The sequence below is a fragment of the Oncorhynchus kisutch genome, linkage group LG6, assembly GCF_002021735.2.
Source record: "Oncorhynchus kisutch isolate 150728-3 linkage group LG6, Okis_V2, whole genome shotgun sequence".
NCBI lineage: Eukaryota > Metazoa > Chordata > Actinopteri > Salmoniformes > Salmonidae > Oncorhynchus > Oncorhynchus kisutch.
Window position 1 is genome coordinate 20,219,532 of NC_034179.2, and position 23,788 is coordinate 20,243,319.

A 23,788-nucleotide genomic window follows, 5' to 3' on the forward strand; every position below is an offset into this window, starting at 1 on the left:
AGAAGGATTGGAGAGATAGGGAGGGAGGAAGGGGTAGATGTTTAGTCAATGCAAGATGTTTGTAAGCATTTGTGACACCCTGACACTTGTCCATTGAATCATTATTGGCAGAAGGATTGAGGAGATTTTGGGCACCACTATAGGCATATACTGCAGGAGGAATTCTTACTAGCCTACTCTTTTCATACACTGTTTCTTCATATGAGAGGCTATTACACTAATTGCACATCAAGAAAAGAAAGGATTTGGAAAGGGTAACTGTACAGTGCCATTCCCTAAGGTTGGGTTTCAAATGTCAGTGTTACTTATTAGCTCAATTGAATGACATATCAGAGCAGGACTTTAGGCTACTGCATAAGTCCTGTTCTGATACTGTTGAATTAAAAGCTAGATCGCCATTAAGTTATTTCTTTGAAAAAGAACAAAGTACCTAGAGATATAGTCCCATATTTCAAATCCCATGGCAAACTTTCACTAAGTGCTCGTCCTTAGTAGGCCTTTGTTGTCTGAAAGCCTCTTTCCAAAACCCCATCTATTGAAAGTAAGATCATTTTCCATGAAATTAGATATAAACAATATCTAAAACTGACAAATAATTACAAAGCGGTACTGAAGCACCCCATCTCAGTCACTCATTGATGCAAATAACTTACTTCAGCATTACTGTGCATATGAACCTCCTAATCCAAATCACACTTGTCTGTCACTGAAATGCAAGAATCCACCACTACATAGTCTTGAGTGACTACAGTGGCCCTACAAAATAGACTAAATAGAAGAATTTATAAATAGCACGATGATGCTAAGTGAAAGGATGAATGAAAAGGCTCAGTCCCTCTCTGGATTTTGACAAAGTGCCACTGAACTGGCAATTTGACTATCCTACAGATTGGATGAAGACCTGAACGTTTGGACCATGTGATTGTAAAACAGAGCAGACATACAGTCAACAGCGGTTGCTGCAGTTATTCCTAGCTCTGCCTCTGTGGGTTTGGGTTGAGACAGCCGAATGCTCCACTCAGCTCATCACCAGGAACGTGTGTGAGATTCAGACTGACACAATGAGGACGTGATTCAGAGTTCAGAGCTTCTCTAAGTCCAGTTAAGGATGGTGTAGACTAGAGGATGGATCTGCCCGGAGGAGTCATCATCAGGCCCGGAGCTCCAGGTTACAGACCCTTTCAAAGACCACAAGGTATTTCAGGGACACACCCGAGTCATTTCACTTTGATCCTGACAAGAGTCTTTTAACGCTCTGCCTCAGTGGCTTCCTTCAACTACTGTATTATTCTCTGAAATCCCAGACCACATTGGCACATTATGGGATGCAACCAGTCTGTCTGGACTCTAGAGAGACTACTACTGCATCACTGATGACTTCTAAATGTCACATTTTCCTAAGCACAACCCAACCTACTAACGTTACTATTTGATCAATGGTTAGTCTATACTGGGGGGAGAAACTTTTAACAATTTACTGTTCAAACCTCAAAGTCAGTTGCGTTTAGGATAGGTTGGTGAATGACGAGCCACAATGGAAGGTTTGGGAGCTATGTCATAGAACTCTGTAAATTGTCTTTTGCTTGTAGTCAAGAAACTTGCCATGAGGCCTACGGCAGGACATGAGACCTACAGGAGGACACAGACTAATAGAGTTCAAGACAGCCTCTTGGGAACATAATTACTTTAGAGGGGAGATTGATTTATCAGGTAACTGACTAGATGCCTGCTGTGTCATCATGGTTTGATCGTACAGTAATTGTGGGAACACTGACCCTTACTGTAAAAGACATTTCTGAAATTACCTCCCTTCCTGAATAAATAAATTTGACTGTGAATCTACAGTATAATCACCCAATCTACTGTGCCTTTATCGGTACATCCTTCCACCACTACCAATCCATTAGTCAGCTGTCTGCATGAAATTACAGAAACACATAATAAAAATGATCAAAACCTCAAACTTGCTGGCGGCCCTTTTCACCTCCCTCGGCCCCTGGCTGCTCGGGCCAATCACACAGCAGCAGTGTCAGACCAGAGTCATGTAATCTGGTTTGATGGCAAACAGTTGTAGCTCTGCAGCAGCCCAGTGAGTCTCTCTCAGTGGTCTTTGCCTTTACCCAGACTGGGCAACATTCTAGGGGCGGACACCATACTGTATTTGACTGTCATGTTTACACTGCTGAGAGAGACTAACTGGGCTTCTGCAGCGCCACAACTGTTTGCCATCAAACCAGATGACATGACACTGCTGCTGTCCTGTCTTCAGTCAGCTGTTCATTCCACCCCCCAAAAACTGTTAAGATGGCTATTTTATTTTTATGATGGTTTTCATCCATAATACAATAATTGTGCCAGCCATGACAGCAGCCCCTGTTGTAGCAGTGTAAGCAACAGTAATGCTTAGGAATAACAGCAGTAGCTACCTTTATAAGTAGAGCTCACTGGTGCTGAAGTAAATCAGCTGCATTGATTGAGACTAACTTGATTTGTACTGTAAAACTCCCTTTACCCTCTACTCCTCCTCTTTCTCTCACTCGTTACATTCCATTTCTGGTACTGGCATTCTGGCATTTTCCTTCCTTCGCTTCGCTCTTTGCTATGTGATTTTCTTCAGGTCGAAAGCATTTAGAGAATAACAACAAACAAGATGAAAGCCCTGTAACATGGCATAAATCATCTTCCACGGAGGCAACAACAGTATGCGTGCAGCTTTTGCATCAAACTGGACCATTAGTCTATCTTATCAAACAGTCCATCACAACACTTTATTTCCAAATGCTTATTGTAAGTTTGGACAAACATCATTAATCAAGTAGCCAAAATCCTTTCAGAGAATTACAAGCACATACTGTACCACAGTGAGAATGCATGTTCACAGTTATCACAGCATGCCTTAGTTAGATAGGAAGAGAAACAACAATTCCACAGTCTAATTGTGACAATATTCACAATTGCCTCTCAAATGTCATAGATGGAACATCGGACTGAGAAATAGGGTAAGGGTGCCACAGGGTCATCCTAAGTCAACTCCTCCCTGTGCCCATTTGAGTCTATAATTTCTTCTTGCAGGCCTGGACATTTTATGAAATTTGAAATATACTGAACAAAAATATAAATGCAACATCAGCTGAAATAAAAGATCCCTAAATATTCCACATGCACAAAAAGCTTATTCTCCTCAAATGTTGTGCACAAATTAGTTTATATCCCTGTCATTGGATAATCCATCCACCTTACAGGTGTGGCATATCAAGAAACAGATTAAACAGTATGATCATTACACAGGTGCACCTTGTGCTGGGGGACAATAAAGAGCCACTCTTAAATAGTACAGTTCTGTCATACAACACAAGGCCACAGATGTCTCAGGTTGAGGGAGCATACAATTGGCTTGCTGACTACAGGAATGGCTACCAGAGCTGTTGCCAGAGAATTACAATGTTCATTTCTATACCAACGTTGTGTTTGAGATTTTGGCACTACGTCCAGCCGGCCTCACCACCGCAGACCACATGTAACCACATCCAACGACCTGAACAGCTGATGAAACTTTTTTATTTTACCTTTTATTTAACTAGGCAAGTCAGTTAAGAACAAATTCTTATTTTCAATGACGGCCTAGGAACAGTGGGTTAACTGCCTGTTCAGGGGCAGAACGACAGATTCATACCTTGTCAGCCCCGGTTGCTAGTCCAACGCTCTAACCACTAGGCTACCCTGCCGCCCCGGATTTCTACAACCAAAAATCTTTTGCACAAACTGTTGTTTTGCAGAAACCATCTTGGGGAAGGTCATCTGAGTGCTCGTCATCCTCACCAGGGTCTTGACCTGACTGCAGTTCAGTGTCGTAACCGACTTCATTGAGGACAATGCTTATCTTCGATGACCACTGGCACGCTGGAGAAGTGTGCTCTTTGCATACAAATCCCGGTTTCAACTGCACCGGGCAGATGGCAGACAGCGTATAGGGCGTTGTGTTGGCGAGCGGTTTGCTGATATCAAAGTTGTGAACAGAGTACCTGATGGTGGCGGTGGGGTTATGGTATGGGCAGGCACAAGCTACAGAAAACGAACACAAATGCATTTTATCGATAGCACAGAGATACCATAACGAGATCCTGAGGCCCATTGTCGTGCCATTAATTTTCCGACATCACCTCATGTTTCAGCATGATAATGCATGGCCCCACGATGCAAGGATGGGGAACAATTGCCGGAAGCTGAAAATGTCCCAGTTCTTCCATGGCCTGCATACTCACCAGACATGTCACCCATTGCGTTTGGGATGCTCTGGATCGAGGAGTGTTCCAGTTCCTGACAATATTCAGCAACTTCGCACAGCCATTGAAAAGGAGTGGGACAACATTCCACAGGCCACAATCAACAGCCTGATCTTTAATTTCTTATCCATATTTTTTTAAACTGCATTGTTGGTTAGGGTCTCATAAGTAAGCATTTCACTGTAAGGTCTACCTGTTGTACTCGGCGCATGAGACTAATACAATTAGATGTGATTTGATTTGGCTGATACACCTCCTGATAAGTACATTTTTTGATTTTGAGGGAGCGGGGGACTGGCCCCCTGACTGCTCCCGTCTCATTCAATTAGCATCACAATGGACCTCTACATGTCTCACGACCCACGGAATGGCTTAGAAAAAACAACAAAACAAAGCAACCAAAACATACGGTACTTATGGTATGTAAGTTATGCTTACTGAGTACTGTAGTAGTACTTTTTAAAAATGTTATTTAACTAGGCAAGTCAGTTAAGAACAAATTCTTATTTACAATGACGGCCTTAGGGACAGATTTTTACCTTGTCAGCTCAGGGATTCGATCTAGCAACCTTTCGGTTACTGGCCCAACGCTCTAACCACTAGGCTAACTGCCACACTAGTGCTGTAGTGTATGCCTTTACTAAGAAGCCTGGTGCTTAGCCCAGAGCTAAGAAAAATTATGAGTTATGAGCTGACACTCAAATTTGAATTATGAGTTTGTTTCATAAGCTAAGGCATTTAGGGAAATATTGAACATTAGGGATTTTAGAACATATTTATGCAAGTAATCATTTCTTCCCTGACTTATATAAAAGCCTAAGGGGAGCTCACTTGGCGAAAAATCTATTTTGATGCTAGAGCAGTGAGGACACTGAATGGCAGGTGTTCTCTCTGCAGTTGGTTCTCTCCAAATCATGTTTCTCAGATGGTGTGCTGAGGCATTGCTAGTTGTCCTTGCTAGTTCCCGATCAAACCATCTTTAATTATGGACCAACACTGATAGCCCAAACACAGTAGGGGGAAAGCCAAGTTCCTCTGCCAATGTGAACAAAAGACGGCCTACATCAGATCCATTTCCACACTGATTAAACTGGGATTAGTTAGAATCTGTGGTTCTGGTTAAACATGGACATGATTAACCATTCTCCAGATTTCAAACTCTTCAAAAAATGAGTTGAAATGCAAAATGAAGAACTTTATAATTAGTGCCGTGGGTGCAATCTAATGTTGGGCCATCGCCATTTGAAGTGAGGACAAGGAGACCGTGCTAAATGAATGCGGAACCTAGATGGATGGAAAGTTGCAGTGGCTTTGTGACAGATTTGAAGATGTCTTTTTGCTTAAGACTTCTGTTCTGATGCCACACCCTGTCCCACCCACCCCCTAAAAACACACCAGTATACATACAATAGCCTACCCACACACTTTGCCAAGCCATTCTTCACCTGAGAAACCAACATCAAACCTGAATGCACGAGCATCATTTACCCTGAAGTGACCTCCCATAGACCCATTACGCCACTCCTTTCCTCTGTCTCAACTAGAGGTCGACCGATTATGATTTTTCAACGCCGATACCGATACCGATTATTGGAGGACCAAAAATGTATAATGACAATTACAACAATACTGAATTAACACTTATTTTAACTTAATATAAAATATAAATAAAATCAATTTAGCCTCAAATAAATAATGAAACATGTTCAATTTAGTTTAAATAATGCAAAAACAAAGTGTTGGAGAAGAAAGTAATATGTGCCATGTAAAAATGTGTGCCATGTAAGAAAGCTAACGTTTAAGTTCCTTGCTCAGAACATATGAAAGTTGGTGGTTCCTTTTAACATGAGACTTCAATATTCCAAGGTAAGAGGTTTTAGGTTGTAGTTAATATAGTATTTATAGGACTATTTCTCTCTATACCATTTGAATTTCATATACCTTTGACTATTGGATGTTCTTATAGGCACTATAGCTTTTGCCAGTGTAACAGTATACCCCTCCTCGCCCATACCTGGGCTAAAACCAGGAACACATCGACAACAGCCACACTCGAAGCATCGCTCCACAAAAGCCGTGGCCCTTGCAAAGCAAGGGGAATAACTACTCCAAATCTAAAAGCGAGTGACGTTTGAAACAGTATTAGCGCACACCCAGCTAACTAGCTAGCCATTTCACATTGGTTACACCAGCCATTAGGCTGATAGGCTTGAAGTCATAAACAGTGCTGTGCTTGCGAAGAGCTGCTGGCAAAACGCACGAAAGTGCTGTTTGAATTAATGATTACGGGCCTGCTGCTGCTCAGTCAGACTGCTCTATCAAATCAGACTTAATTATAACTTAATAACACACAGAAATACGAGCCTTTGGTCATTATTATGATCGAATTCGGAAACTATCATTTCGAAAACAAAACATTTATTATTTCAATGAAATACGGAACCGTTCGGTATTTTATCTAACGGGTGGAATCCCTAAGTCTAAATATTCTTGTTACATTGCACAACCTTCAATATATGTCATAATTAAGTACAATTCTGGCAAATTAGTTCGCAATGAGCCAGGCAGTCCAAACTGTTGCATATACCCTGACCCTGCGTGCAATGAACGCAAGAGAAATGACACAATTTCCCCTGGTTAATATTGCCTGCTAAACTGGATTAGTAGTTATAACTAGTGATTATGATTGATTGTTTTTTATAAGATAAGTTTAATGCTAGCTAACAATTTACCTTGGCTTCTACTGCGTTCGCGTAACAGGCAGGCTACTCGTGGAGTGCAATGGTTAGAGCGTTGGACTAGTTAACTGTGCGGTTGCAAGATTGGAATCACTGAGCTGACAAGGTAAAAATCTGTCGTTCTGCCCCTGAACAAGGCAGTTAACCCACAGTTCCTAGGCAGTCATTGAAAATAAGAATGTGTTCTTAACTGACTTGCCTAGTTAAATAAAAGGTATAACAATATATATATATATATATATTTTTATAATTGGAAATCGGCGCCCAAAAATATCGATTTCCGATTGTTATGAAAACTTGAAATCGGCCCTAATTAATCGGCCATTCCGATTAATCGGTCGACCTCTAGTCTCAACATATACATCACCCTCCTAAACCAAGCCAATCTATCCTCTCTGCCCTTAGATGTGGTTCACACAGAAATCATCAGAATCACAATCAACAACAGTTGATGGCCAACTAACCCTTGTTGATAGGATATTGTGGTGGTGTTCAGATAGGCCCATATCTGTAATGTATTCTATAGGTCTTCTCTAAATTGTATGCTGTCAATGAATGTGACCATATTTGGGGAGAATTTCATTTTGGAGGCAGTTGTTTAAATTTGGTCTGTTCTACCATGTCAAATGCTGCTGTGGTGAAACTTTAGTGAAGACTGATCGTAATGAGCCCCAGGCATGTCTCTGAATGACACATTTTTAAATTACACTCAGCTGAGTATGTGTACCTCTACACTCCTCTCTTCCAGTTCTTCCTTTTACACTGTGAAACAAAAAGAAACCCAACTGCATATTGGGCGGAAAGAAGTTTATCCTGGAAATATTGTTCCCAATTTTTATAAAATACATACAACTGGCCTAGGGTCGTCCGAGTTTGGCCGGGGTTAGCCATCATTGTAAATAAGAATTTTGTTCTAAACTGACTTCCCTAGTTAAGTAAAAAATGTTTTATAAAAAAATAGGACCATATATGGTAATGAAACTCCCATGACTTGCAGTATGTTTTGCATCACAGACCACATTACTACAGTTCATCAGAATTCAATCACAAAGAAGCAGTTAGCTCAGCAAAAAAGAAGGGACTCTGCACTCAGACATCAGCCTAAATAATAGGAGACATCAACAAAACAAGGACATAGTACCACCATGATTCTTCCTAGTAGAGACACAATAGCTAAAAGCTCATCTTGTCATGACATGAGGAACAGAGAGGGTAGTCAAACCATTACCTGGAGTGATTGTAGGGCCGGGACGATAGCAGTATTGTGATACTCGTTAGTATCGTGGCAAAGAAACAAAACACAAAGCAGATGAGTTATTTAGGAAAACAGCCCTAATGTCGCAAACAGACATCATTATGTTGTCATCTAGAATCAAATGTATTTATTTTCCAAGCTATAGAACACAATATTTTACATACAGCAGCTTTTAAAGGACCAAAGGGTTAGGTCTGCTTCGTTTTTTTATTTTTGCCATGGAAAAAAATATTGCAATACTGGTATATTTGCTATCCACCAACAGCTGTTGTTGTGAGTAATACACGCAATCAGTGCTATTTAGCAAACTGACAATGTAGCCCATGGTCATGAAAGAGTGATGCCATTGCTTATTGTTGAGTACAAAACACAGGCTCAATGAGGATAGGATAGAATAAGATTATAACCCTGCATCCATTCACTTAGTAATGGCTTTGACTACTAATTAGCTGAGCCCTACTCTCTTCCTGTCTCTTTCTCTCCTTCTCCTTCTGATCACTTCATCACACTTCCAGCAGACTTAATGAAATTGCTTTTTTTTTTTATTACCATCGGCTGCTGCACTGGGTCGATACAATCAAGCAAGAGTTGGTCCTGCTTGCTTTGTAGGTGTCCGAAAACACAGAAGAGATACACAAGGATGTTTATGATCTCTACAAGGAAACATGGATGATCCGTCTTTTAACTTCATTATTCTAATGTGTGTGTGCGTGTGTTTACGCCCCCGCATGGCCATGGACTGACAGAATTGTCGTCAGGATGGTACCTTATGCTGTGCTAAATATGCAGAACAGAAGAGACAGAAAAACGAACACACAGCCATAGATCAGAGCTGAACGTCAGACATCTGATTCATAACAGTGAGAATATTCAATAATACACTGGATGTAATAGTAGTAGAGCCGGGATGATAAACAGGAAAACACTGACCCTACCGATTTGATTGATTTGATTTGACTTATCGCAGACATTTTGCCGATAACGTTCAGAACAATAAGAAGCCGATACTAGAGAAATGTGAAGTTTGAAATTAAATACATTTGCTAATACGGGTGATTGTTAATGGGACAATTGATTGCTTCAACAATCAAAATAGTAGTAGTTGAAATTATCATTTTAAACTGGTGCACATTAATGTTACAAATGTATTGTTCTATTTATTGTTATCACATCAATTCAGGCAGCCTTCTCCAATCAATACTGATAATCTAAAGAGAGACATAAAACAACCTTTTAAAACAACAGCCGGATAGGTGGTACGTTTATGGAAGTAGGCTCCACCTGTATAGGTGGGTGAAGGGAGGGAAATAGGGGGGAGGAGAAGCAGAGAATAACAGTGAGAAAAAGTTGCACTACCGGTTTCCCTTGTGACCCTGATGAAGTAATGTTTTTTGTGTAAAGTCTAACAATGAGTGTTTTAAAATGGATTTGCCTTTTTGATACTACCGGTATCCATGTCAGTCAACCAACCTGGACTTCAACAGTAACACTGACAGTAACACTGATTAAACTCATGAGATTGAGAGGTTATAACACTACTATAACCCTACTAGTGGTAAAATAAATATGTTGGTAAACGCTCATTGCTATTCGCGGTGAGTAAAGTAACGCTACCTATACTTTCAATGCATTTTTCTGCAAAAGGTGGGTAAACACACGCTCAAAATGAAAATGGTGCGTAATTGCCGTTTGTGTGTTTACCCCCCAACACACCAGCGAATATAACACTGGATATTTTGCCATCATATTATTGCAAACATGTCACTTATGATTTAATTTAAAAAAAAATCTAAATTACAGCTAGGCTAACCTTTGGGCTGTCGACAAACATTTGGACTCAAACTTTCATTGCTAAAACAATATTTTTTCATTATGCCTTTTCTATGAATTATGAATGTGTTTTGTAACAGTACAGTAGGTGAAAATCATATTATCTATGGGATAAGTTGGCCTCTTGAGTGTAGTAAATGAGAGAACTGGTAATGAAAATCAGACGTGAGTTCATTAAAATACACTTTATAACTGGTGAAGTAAACACACACAGGTAAGATGAAAACCCAGTTCCAGTGCTGCTAATATCCCACCCTGCTATGATGTGTGTCAGCACAATGACTAGTACCTGAGAGGGCCCAAAATCTGTTTTCTCCAGCAGGTGGAGTTTTTCCTTATTTAAAAAATAAGGAGTTTTTGTATGGAGGCCAATGAGAGTGTTGAATTTGGTCAACGAAAAATGGAATGGCCACTTATATCAGAGGCGTGCCTGTTCACACGTGTATCTGCCCTTTCATTGGCTAGAATGGTCCCATCTGATCTTGCCTCCTCCCTCTCAGGAGGAGTGGGATATGCAAAAAACTAATTTCCAATTTCTTCATGTGTGAAATAGGAAAAATGTAAGTACCCAACTAATTATTATTTAAGTGTCTGCTTCATGGCAAAATTCTTCACTGCTTTTTTAATGTGGCTCACTGTACATTTATGGTTAACTTCCCTTCAGCTACAATACAAATGATACCAAAACACTGTCTTCTGGTGTCTACAATGAAATGTGTGGGAGTATGAAAGAGCCTTTAGAATATACAAGTCTCTAAGTTGGCTCTGGAAGCAAGTGGCTCATTGACAGCCACCCTATTACCAATTATGACAGGAAAGTACTGCTGGCATGTCTAATAAATAATGTATGGAGCAGCATTACAGCATTATCTCATAGCTTTCGACAACTTGCAAATGTAAGCAACTCTGGATAAAAGCATCTGCTAAATGACAAAAAGACAGCAGGGGTTCAAACTGTAGAACCCAGTTCCTACATTTGAATATAAAAATGCATTTTTATCAAACACAACTATGCTACATTTTATCTCTGAGACCCTCAGGATGACAAATCAGAACAAGATTACTGAATGTAAGTAAATGATCTACAGTTGAAGTCGGAAGTTTACATACACTTAGGTTGGAGTCATTAAAACTTGTTTTTCAACCACTCCAAAAATTCCTTGTTAACAAACTATAGTTTTGGCAAGTCGGTTAGGACATCTACTTTGTGCATGACAAGTAATTTTTCCAACAATTGTTAACAGACTGAATATTCATCTTTATAATTCACTGTATCACAATTTCAGTGGGTCAAAGTTTACATACACTAAGTTGACTGTGCCTTTAAACAGCTTGGAAAATTCCAGAAAAGTATGTCATGGCTTTAGAAGCTTCTGATAGGCTAATTGACATCATTTGAGTCAAACTCAGTGCCTCTTTGCTTGAGATCATGGGAAAATCAGAAGAAATCAGCCAAGACCTCAGAGAAAAAAAATTGTAGACCTCCACAAGTCTGGTTCATCATTGGGAGCAATTTCCAAATGCCTGAAGGTACCACGTTCATCTGTACAAACAATAGTACGCAAGTATAAACACCATGGGACCACTAAGCTGTCATACCACTCAGGAAGGAGACACATTCTGTCTCCTAGAGATGAACGTACTTTGGTGCGAAAAGTGCAAATCAATCCCAGAACAACAACAAAGGACCTTGTGAAGATGCTGGAGGAAACAGGTACAAAAGTATCTATAGCCACAGTAAAGCGAGTCCGATATCAACATAACCTGAAAGGCCACTCAGCAAGGAGGAAGCCACTGCTCCAAAACCGCCATAAAAAAAGCCAGACTACGGTTTGCAACTGCACATGGGGACAAAGATTGTCCTTTTTGAGAAATGTCCTCTGGTTTGATGAAAAAAAATAGAACTGTTTGGCCATAATGACGATCGTTATGTTTGGAGGAAAAATGGGGAGGCTTGCAAGCCGAAGAACACCATCTCAACCGTGAAGCACGGGGATGGCAGCATCATGTTGTGGGGGTGCTTTGCCTATATTAATCAGACAAATTATGCTACCCTCTGCATATTTATTGGCTACTTAGTTTTTTCAAGCCTGTCTCCAAATACAACACTGTCCCTTTAAGAAATAAAAAAAAAGCTCTTTACCTGACTTGTTTTTCAAAGATGGCTAGACGCACACATTTTGTGCTCTTGTAGGAAGCAACCACTCCCCCATTGCTAACTAGAAATTTGCTTTAACTCGGCTAATAACTCACTTAATAGCAAAGATTATGAACAAATGTGCACGTGGCTACATGCAGCTCTCACTCTCATCTCAAAACAAGCACATCTACTCACGACCACTCCTGCTGTAACACAGTCCAGTTCAAAGTGAATGGCACAAATCCACATGGCAATGGTCTATTTACAGATAGGGACACAGCAACTCTGACTGGTTATGGTGCACTGGTCTGTGTAGAGTATGGGCCTGAGTCGTGCCTGTCAATGCAATAGAATCTTTCTCCAATGTGCTCTGCCTATAAGAAAATATCTTGCATAGATCGTTTTGTTTTGGTATGTTGCATTGAAAGTGGCTAATATTGCATTGATTCAATCACAATTCCCACAGTAAAGGGAAACGTAGATAGTGTTAACTACTTCCAGTGTCCCAGAGAGGGAACATTGGAATTAACTACTACATAAGGAAAACAATATTGAGGAATAGGTGTAACCTGCATCTTTAGACAATAGACGTAACTGAAAAAGCCATTTCCTCAACAAGTAAAAAGTTTCTAAAGAGTTCTAAAGAAAACAAAAGCTATTTTTGTCATTTCTGCAGTGGAATGTGGAACTGGATTTTGAGTCATGTAGACTAGAGGATTAGTGACAAATAATGTATGTAACCTGATTCTGTTCTTCTCAATCCAATAACTTCAAAGACATCTCTTTTTCAACAATTTGAATAGGTTTCTTCCTGAAACGAGTAATTCCGGTGATGCTGCACACAAATATCCTAGGTTAATCAATGCAGAGGCCTACACCACAAGGAATTATAATAACAATGGTAACCAAATACAATTTCTCTGCTTAGGCATAATATTTATAATACTTATTTTAAACACATCAATCAAAGTCAAATAGTATGCCGGTAGCATATCTATTGTCTGTACTGTAAACATCACAAATTCCACAAAGGGTATCAGCAGTTTTCAGTCAGCATTTGTCCTAAAGGCTCTATGCTTTTGAGTATATCAACAGGAGATGCTTAATTCAATCTCAATGAAAATTAAGGATAGCCAAAGATGCATGAAATGGGTAAGTACTAGGAGTGAAAAGTGGGAATCTGAAAGGACCACATTTGTGTATTGGTGTCAGCTCAAGTAATTGTTGCATGTTCATTCAACTGTGGGGGCCCCATGTTTGGATAACTAGTGTTGTCTAATGTGTTACTGCATACAGTATACTACCTCCAGAAATAGAATATCCACATAATTCATGATTACCACAACCCAATTTCTTCACAAAGCAACTTCAGCAAAAATTGCAATTATCCCAATGTTCAAGACTCACTGTTGCCTGAGAGATCAAATCACAGATTATGAATGGTTTAGCTTGCTCATTTTTCCTTTCATAAAATAATAAAAATGTATTTATTCTAGCAAAAGACTTGTCAGTATTGAAAAATATTTATTTTACTATTATGGATACAACTAGGTCATGCAGTAGTCCACAGGGCTAGAAGATAAGCCAGTACAACAGGGGCGTATTCATTACGCCAATTCTGTTGCTAAACGTTTCTTAAATGGGAGCATGCGGAACGAAACAGGGAGAGACCGATCTGCATTTGTACAATAGAAACGCTCGTTTTAGGTGTAAACCTGTTTGATTAATGACTACAGCCCGATACCAGAACGAAATTTGCTCGTACACTTGTCAATCAAGCTGCAATGACACATCCGAGGAAAGACTCACTGGGACTGCGCTCGAGGCTCGATTTCTTATTTAACACTTGTCATTTCACCTGCATTGAAATACATGACATCGCAGCGGGGAATTCGCTACAATGGTGAATTCTACAATTCAATCATATTGTCACTATAGATATGATGGCCCAAAATGTTACAATTATGTATCAATGATGTAACAATAAATCAAACTGTAGCTATAGCAATAGGATAACAAATGTATAGAGAGCCAATGACTGTACAAATCACTCACCTTTGAATATAACTCGTTTACGGACATGGTCCAATAACAAGAGCACTCTCCAACAATATCACCGAAACTACGGGAGCATGGAGAAGCACCGCACTATTTATAAACGATAATTATCTCATCATTGTTGATAATCTCAAAGTTTTTTCATCTAATTAGAATTGTCATATTCCCGAATTCCAGAGTTGAGCTAAATGTGTTTGCCACTTCTGACCCCTTTCCTGGTGACCGCAGGTGTCTTCCCTTAGATGAGTTGTCGAACAACTCAGTTTTGCTTGATCACCCTCATATTCCTCAAAAATGAAAAACGCCAAATATTTACGACTTGATAAGGATATGCTACCCAGCCCAATGTAGGCTACAAGTGCAAATACATAAACTATAAATAGTTTAATAATAGCTTGCCTTTAGTTAATCGCCGTTATACCCAAGGACTCAGTCATGTTGACTGGCAATTTACAGAGCCGCATGCACGTCCAGAGTCCGCACGAGACCCCATCTGGCTCATCAGCGCACTACAATGTATTCGACACTCTAAATTAGAAAGACCAGTGGGGGGTTAACCCGGACACAATAAACATTTTGGGGGGGGGGGGGGGGGGGGGGGGGGTTGTTCCTAATAATGAATCTTAATTAAATGTAACCTTTTTCAACCACACAATCTTAATAAACATGATGTGCCTATAGTTAGTTAGTTGGAGAGGGGTAACTAATAATGAAACATCTTCATATAGCCTTAGTTCATGCCATCATTTTATCTAATTAGATATTTCCTGAACTCAGTAGACAGTAACTTAGTTCAAGGCTAGCATTGACAAGTCCTAAGTGTTATCTAATTGATTGTAGTACAATATGTGACTTGAACTAGGCTGAATCCTGAAGCCTATGAAAATGTAATGCTTGAACTTTGATATTAGTGACAGTTGAAAGATTACACACATTTGGGGACATTAGACTTCATAAAACGCAGCATAATTGATACCTCCTCTCCCGCATTTAGTCCCACTATGATCAACAACATCACAAAATACAACATGTAACGTAGGTCTAAAGTAGTATGTTACCTGGCAATAAACTTCATAGTCAATCGTCTCCTCTTGTTTTTTCGCTATGGTGTTAGGTTCTTTCTGTTGCCTTTTCATGATGGTGTTATATTCCTTAGATATGTACTAGAAGATTCTGCTACTCTATTCAGAGTTTGCTGTGATTATTTCATGTTCCAGGTCATACTGTTCTCAATACATTCTTGCCAGTAGGCTATCTGGGAGTTGAAGCTTTGCTTGAGCAATATTTCAAGCCTGCTTGAGCAGAAGACAGAACAAAACACTTTGTTCCAATAGCAGGCCATGACTCCTCCACTCCCAAACCACTCCTTCTGCAGGTATGGGGTGTTGACTGGCTTCACCTGGAATTAGACAAAAGACATTCCACCCATCAAAATCATTAAAGAGAACAGATAAGATCACAGATGGTCAAAAGGAAAACGTGTTATTTGTCAATGTGGTTTCCAAAAATTCAATCCAGGTCTTGTATCGGAATACATATATCTTTTTTACGTTCTACAATTTGTATGCATTCTACTGAAGTTCATAATGAACTGGTATACATACCTCGTACTTATAAGGACAAGGGTTTGTGTTATTATGAAAAAGGCCTAAAACAGTTAGTTACCAAGATGGATAGATATTACTCAGTCAGTACTTGTGAAATGTTTTCCACATCAATCCATTTGGAGAGGTGTGTATACAAAACGTGTTCCACAGCAACAGCAGGTGATCCTAATGTTGGGGCTAACACCATGGGTTGCTTTGGGAAACGTCACTGATAATTAGTATGACTCAATGCTTTGAAAGGGTGTTTCCTGATCATGCCACTAGCAGCATGTTCTGATAGGTCAGACTGACCGCTGAAGTCCTATCATCTGCTCAACTGCCTACTGGTATTTCATAAAAGGTATGTGTCATGTGATGAGTCTAAGCATAACAATAGCCTCAATGGCAGTATGGCACTAAAATTCAGTCAGTCTAGTTGGGTGATACAATAAGCTTTTAGTCCAATTCTTATTTCTGGCACCACTGTTTCACACCTTAATTAACATGCTAAGTACTGGCACATCAGACCCCTTGACTTTTTCCACATTTTGTTACGTTACAGCCTTATTCTAAAATTGATTAAATAAAATCAATAAACACACAATACCTCATAAGACATTTTTGCAAATGTATAAAAAAACCGGAAATACTTTATTTACATAAGTATTCAGACCCTTTACTATGAGACTTGAATTTGAGCTCAGGTTCAGCCTGGCCAAACTGGGGAGAAGGGCATTGGTCAGGGAGGTGACCAAGAACCAGATGGTCACTCTGACAGAGCTCTAGAGTTCCTCTGTGGAGATGGGAGAACCTTCCAGAAGGGCAACCATCTCTGCAGCACTCTACCAATCAGGCCTTTATGGTAGAGTGGCCAGACAGACGTCACTCCTCAGTGAAAGACACATGACAGCCTGCTTGGAGTTTGCCAAAAGCCACCTAAAGGACTCAGACCATGAGGAACAAGATTCTATGGTCTGATGAAACTAAGATTGAACTGTTTGGCCTGAATGGCAAGCGTCACATCTGGAGGAATCCTGGCACCATCCCTACAGTGAAGCATGGTGGTGGCACCATCATGCAGTGGGGTTGTTTTTCAGCTGCATAGACTGGGAGACTAGTCAGGATTGAGGGAAAGATGAATGGAGCAAAGTACAGAGAGATCCTTGATGAAAACTGGGGCGAAGGTTACAATTCTAACAGGACAACGACCCTAAGCACACAGTCAAGACAACACAGGAATGGCTTCTGGACAAGTCCCTTAATGTCCTTGAGTGGCTCAGCCAGAGCCCGGACTTGAACCTGATTGAACATATCTGGATAGACTTGAAAATAACTGTGCAGCAACGCTCCCCATCCAACTTGACAGAGCTTAATGAATAAGATGAGTAAGAGAATAAGAGAATAATGGGAGAAACTCCCCAAATACAGGTGTGCCAAGCTTGTAGTGTCATACCCAAGAAGACTTGAGGCTATAATCGCTGCCAAAGGTGCTTCAACAAAGTACTGAGTGAAGGGTCTGAATTCTTATGTAAATGTGATATTTCCGTTTTTAAAATTTTTTATACATTTGCATTATGGGCTATTGTGTGTAGATTGATGAGGTATGACTGTTTAATCCATTTTAGAATAAGGCTGTAACGTAACAAATTGTGGAAAAAGGGAAGGGGTCTGAATACTTTCTGAATGCACTGTATTAGCACATGATGCATTATCTTAAATATCTCACACACTCTACAAGATTGTCTTTCTTTCTCTGCTTTCACTCGCTGTTGCTATATCCAGAGAATGCAACTTAATTAAACACAAGAGCACTTAAGCTCATGACACAATGTATTTCACACACTTTATCCCTGTATTACCCAACAATGTTTTGCTTGCCATCATCAAGTGAGATTACATTACAGTACAATGACATCCAGACAGACACTCCTTTATTCATGTACATGCAGGCAGGCCTCCAACTCCACAGTAATATAACGTCGCACACCAACTCGGTGCCAGTACCCCCTGTATATAGCCTCTTCACTGTTATTTTATTGTGTTACTTTTCTTGACTTTAGTTTATTTAGTAAATATAACTGCATTGTTGGTTAAGGGCTTGTAAGTAAGCGTTTCACGGTAAGGTCTACCTGTTGTATTCGGCGCATGTGACAAATCTAATTTGTATGATTATGCAATTACAAATTGATTTATCCTTAAATAGGTCAATTTAATATTCCAACAATGTGCTCAAATAGGAGTTTTTAAAATTGAACATTGACATTTTTTATTTACAGCTCTATTTCCTGGACAAAATATAAACAGCTTAATTCCTGGGCAAATCCTCCATCAATGAATGCAATAGCACTCTGCCAACGAGCAAAATAGAACATTTATTTCCTGAACTCATGAGTAAGCATCATGAGCAAACTTGTTTTATTTGCATTTTATATCACTATACCATTTTCAGAGAAACATGGACAGCTAATTTGTCTTAAGAGGATTACAGCGTAACGTGTTTGCCAGAGATGTGTTTTTATGAGGTTAGACATCGTTAAACAGGGTTAGGTGTGTGTGCATGTGGGTGTGTGATAGTTAGAAATAAGTGTTTGTGTACTTTAGCTGAGTTACGAATGGTGTGTGTGCATGTAATGTGTATCTGAGTATGTGTTCGCTGCCGAGCCAGGCCTTAAATGCATTTGGTGCGGCAGGGTAGCCTAGTGGTTAGAGCGTTGGACTAGTAACCGGAAGGTTGCAAGTTGAAATCCCCGAGCTGACAAGGTACGAATCTGTCGTTCTGCCCCTGAACAGGCAGTTAACCCACTGTTCCTAGGCCGTCATTGAAAATAAGTGTTTGTTCTTAACTGACTTGCCTAGTTAAATAAAGGTAAAATAAATAAAATACATTTGCTTTACTTCACAGGTTGTTCCAAGTAAGCATGGGGAAGATCTCCTGCATCTTCCTGTTGTACTGCTCCTGGTAGACCAGGCCCTGCCGGTGCTCCTGGTAGACCAGGCCCTGCCGGTGCTCCTGGTAGACCAGGCCCTGCCGGTGCTCCTGGTAGACCAGGCCCTGCCGGTGCTCCTGGTAGACCAGGCCCTGCCGGTGCTCCTGGTAGACCAGGCCCTGTCGGTGCTCCTGGTAGACCAGGCCCTGCCGGTGCTCCTGGTAGACCAGGCCCTGCCGGTGCTCCTGGTAGACCAGGCCCTGCTGGTGCTCCTGATAGACAAGGCCCTGCTGGTGCTCCTGGTAGACCAGGCCCTGCCGGTGCTCCTGGTAGACCAGGCCCTGCCGGTGCTCCTGGTAGACCAGGCCCTGCCGGTGCTCCTTGTAGACCAGGCCCTGTCGGTGCTCCTGGTAGACCAGGCCCTGTCGGTGCTCCTGGTAGACCAGGCCATGCTGGCGCTCCTGCTCTGTCTGAACCCTTCCCTCATCACTCAACTGCTGCTGGGCCAGCAGGTCTGCTTGGAACCCCTGACAACCCCGTCTCAGACCGGGAAAGGAAAGCAAATATATGTATTGATTGGGAAGACTTTTGCTGTGTATAAAAGAGGGTTGGATATATAGAGGGTGTATTGCTGTGAGAGGACAACTGTCAGAATATTTTTCTCTTCCTCATCTAGCAGTTTGTTCAGCTCTACTCTCTCCCTGGCCAGCTGGGCTTGTTTCTGCATGTTCAGATCCACTAAGGTAAAAGCACAAACACACAAGCACACACACCATGATACCACATTCCAGGGCACATTCTCAGAGCATGCGCAGAACAGCTGGCAGGCATATTCACGATCATTTTCAACCTCTCCTTGTCCCAGTCTGTAATCACCACGTTTTAAGATGACCACAACCTTCCCTGTCCCCAAGAACTAAGGCTTCATACCACAATGACTACCGCCCTGTAGAGCTTACTTCTGTAATCATGAAGTGCTTTGAGAGGCTGGTTATGGCACACATTAACTCCACCATCCCAGACATCCTAGACCCACTCCAATTTGCATACCGCTCCAACAGATCCATAGATGACACAATCTCAATTTCTCTCCACACTGACCTCACCCACCTAGATAAAAGGAATATCTATGTGAGAATGTTGTTGATTGACTACAGCTTAGCGTTCAACACCATTGCCCCCTCTAGGCTCGTCATCAAGCTTAGGACCCTGGGACTGAACCCCTCCCTCTGCAACTGAATCCTGGATTTCCTGATAGGCTGACCCAGGTGGTGAGGGTAGGCAACAACACCTCCACCATGCGTATTCTTAACACATTGGCCCCGCAAGGGTGTGTGCTTAGTGCCGTCCTGTACTCCCTGTTCACCCATGACTGTGTGGCCACACACGATTCCAACACCATTATGAAGTTTGCTGACAACACAACGGAGTTAGGCCTGATCACCGGTGACGATCAGTCAGCCTACAGGGAGGAGGTCAGTGACCTGGCAGTGTGGTGCCAGAGCAACAACTGCTCCCTCAATGTCAGCAAGACCGTGGACTACAGGAAACAAGGGGGTGAGTACGCCCCCATCCACATCGACGGGGCGACAGTGGACCAGATAGACAGCTTCAAGTTTCTCGGTGTCCAAATCACTAAAGACTTAAAATGGTCCAAACACACGCAGTCGTGAAGAAGGCACAACAGTGCTTCTTCCTCCTCAGGAGGTTAGAAAAGTTAGGCATGGGCCCTCAAATCCTGGAAAGGTTCTACAGCTGTACCTTTGACAGCGTATTGACTGGTTGCATCACTGCTTGGTATGGCAATAGCACCGCCCTTGATCGCATGGCGCTACAGAGGGTTTTGCGGACAGCCCCATTACATTACTGGGGCTAAGCTCCCTGCCATCCAGGACCTCTATATCAGGCGGTGTGAAAAGAAGTCCCGGAAAATCATCAAAGACCCCAACCACCCAAGCTATAGACTATTTTCTCTGCTGCCGCACGGCAAGAGGTGCCAGTGCATCAAGTCTGACACCAACAAGCTCTTGAACAGCTTCTATTCTCAAGCAATACGACCATTACATACAATGCATTCTGAAAGTATTCAGAACCCTTCCCTTTTTCTGCATTTTGTTACATTAAAACCTAATTCTAAAATGGATTAAAGAAATGTTTTTCCTCATAAATCTACACACCATACCCCATAATGACAAAGCAAAAACAGGTTTTTATACATTTTAGCAAATTTATAAAAATTAAAAAAACTGAAATACCTGATTTACATAAGTATTCAGACCCTTTGCTATAAGAATTGAAATTGAACTCTATTCTATTGATCATCCTTGATATGTTTCTACAACTTGATTGGAGTCCAACTGTGGTAATTTCAATTGATTGGACATGAATTGGAAAGGCACACACCTGTCTATATAAGGTCCCACAGTTGACAGTGCATGTCAGAGCAAAATCCAAGCCATGAGGTCAAAGGAAATGTCCGTAGAGCTCAGTGACAGGATTGTGCCGAGGCATAGATCTGGGGAAGGGTACCAAAACATTTCTGAAGCATTGAAGGTCCCCAAGAACACAGTGGCCTCCATCATGCTTAAATGTAAGAAGTTTGGAACCACCAAGACGCTTCCTAGAGCTGGCCGCCTGACCAAACAGAGCAATCTGGGGAGAAGGGTCGTGGTCATGGAGGTGACCAAGAACCCAATTGTTACTCTGACAGAGCTCCAAAGTTCCTCTGTGGAGATGGGAGAACCTTCCAGAAGGACAACCATCTCTGCAGCACTCCACCAATCAGGCCTTTATGGTAGAGTGGTCAGACGGAAGACACCCCTCAGTAAAAAGCACATGACAGCCCATTTGGAGTTTGCCAAAAGGCACCTGAAGGACTCTCAGACCAAGTCTCTGAATGTCTTTGGTCTGATGAAACCAAGACTGAACTCTTTGACCTGAATGCCAAGTGTTACGTCTGGAGGAAACCTGGCACCATCCCTGCGGTGAAGCATGTGGTGGCAGCATAATGCTGTGGGGATGTTTTTCAGCGGCAGGGACTGGGAGACTAGTCAGGATCGAGGCAAAGATGAATGGAGCAAAGTACAGAGAGATCCTTGATGAAAACCTGCTCAAGAGCGCTCAGGACCTGAGACTTGGGCGAGGGTTCACCATCCAACAGGACAACGACCCTAAGCACACAGCCAAGACAATGCAGGAGTGGCTTTGGGACAAGTCTCCGAATGTCCTTGAGGGGCCCAGCCAGAACCTGGACTTGAACCCGGTCGAACATCTCTGGAGACCTGAAAATAGCTGTGCAGCTATGCTTCCCATCCAACCTGACAGCGCATAAGAGGATCTGCAGAGAAGAATGGGAGAAACTCCCCAAACACATGTGTGACAAGCTTGTAGCGTCATACCCAAGAAGACTTGAGACTGTAATCGCTGCCAAAGGTGCTTCAACAAAGTACTGAGTAAATGGTCTGAATACTTATGTAAATGTGATATTTCAGATTTTTATTTTTAATACATTAGCAACAATGTCTAAAAAGCAGTTTTTGCTTTGTCATTGTGGGGTATTGTGTGTAGATTGATGAGGGGGGAAAAAAACTATTGAATATATTTTTGAATAAGGCTGTAACGTAACAGAATGTGGAAAAAGTGAAGGGGTCTGAATACTTTCTGAATGCATTGTAGCTAACAAAATAGTTACATGGTACGAGTTTACTTTGTATCTTTATTGACCTACTTGCACTCTCTCTATGCACACTCACAGGGCCTTACTCTTATTTATTTTGTGTTTTGTCAAGTAATACATTGTTATTGACTATTGCATTGTTGGGTTTTGAGTTTGCAAGAAAGGAATTTCATTAAAAGTTCAAAGTTGAACTTGAAAGGGACAGATCTGCAGACAGCTCTCCTTCCGTCTCTTTCCTTACATTTCTCCTGGATCTGCAGGTGGCCTGTCCATCACGTCCTTCATCAGCCTATCCCTGGCCTACGGACCGAGGTCTGCTTCAGCTCTATCAGCTGCTCCGTCTACACCTCCTGTCTCTTCTGCTCCTCAAGCTGATTGGCCAGGTACTGCTGGTATCTACTCTGCTCCACAGCTCAAGCTGTAAAAACACACACTCAGTCAGTGGTCCTCTGCCTCTTTTAGTTTCATAAGATTTACTTTTGCGTGCCAAACAGACTGACAATGTGGTAATTTAACATGATAATACCACTTGACGTTGCCACCTTCCTCGTGACCTCACCCTGTTTCTCATACCTGTCCTCCGTCAGCAGCTGCTCCAGGATGCTCATGTCAGGGCCAGCTCCTCTCCTGCTGCTCTCTGGCCAGCAGCTTCATCTTCAGCTTCAGAAAGTGGTTCAGCAGCCTGCACCAGTTCTCCTGACCCTGGAGCTTCTGATGGTATTCTCTTTGTTCCTCCAAACGCAGCATATCTCTCTGCTCCCCCTGGCACACACAAAGAGCAAGATCCAGAGGGCCCAATCAGTGATCACAGAGCAAAATACAGAGTGCCCAATTAGTGATCACAGAGCAAAATACAGATGGCCCAATTAGTGATCACAGAGCAAGATACAGTGGGCCCAATTAGTGTGATCACAGAGCAATATACTGAGGGCCCAAATAGTGATCACAGAGCAAAATACAGATGGCCCAATTAGTGATCACAGAGCAAGATACAGTGGGCCCAATTAGTGTGATCACAGAGCAATATACTGAGGGCCCAAATAGTGATCACAGAGCAAGATACAGAGGTCCCAGTTAGTGATCACAGAGCAAGATACAGAAGGCCCAATTGGGGATCACAGAGCAAGATACAGAGTGCCCAATTAGTGATCACAGAGCAAAATACAGATGGCCCAATTAGTGATCACAGTGCAAGATACAGTGGGCCCAATTAGTGTGATCACAGAGCAAAATACAGAGTGCCCAATTAGTGATCACAGAGCAAAATACAGATGACCCAATTAGTGATCACAGAG

At 41.6% G+C, this 23,788-nt stretch overlaps 1 protein-coding gene across 3 annotated transcripts in view; it reads right to left on the reverse strand.

Moving 5' to 3' along the window:
• The window catches only part of LOC109892484 (unconventional myosin-Vb-like), a 71,458-nt gene extending 55,869 nt beyond the window's left edge, over positions 1-15,589 (reverse strand). Inside the window, exon 1 of one of the 3 annotated variants that reach the window (XM_031826365.1) lies at positions 15,363-15,589. In XM_031826365.1, the coding sequence (XP_031682225.1) occupies positions 15,363-15,440 (78 nt within the window). In that variant the 5' untranslated portion in view covers positions 15,441-15,589. Of the gene's footprint in view, positions 1-14,301; positions 14,538-15,362 lie in introns of those variants that run through there. The other 2 variants (XM_031826364.1, XM_020485048.2) reach the window with 2 other exon arrangements.
• Between the last annotated feature and the right edge of the window lie 8,199 nt (positions 15,590-23,788).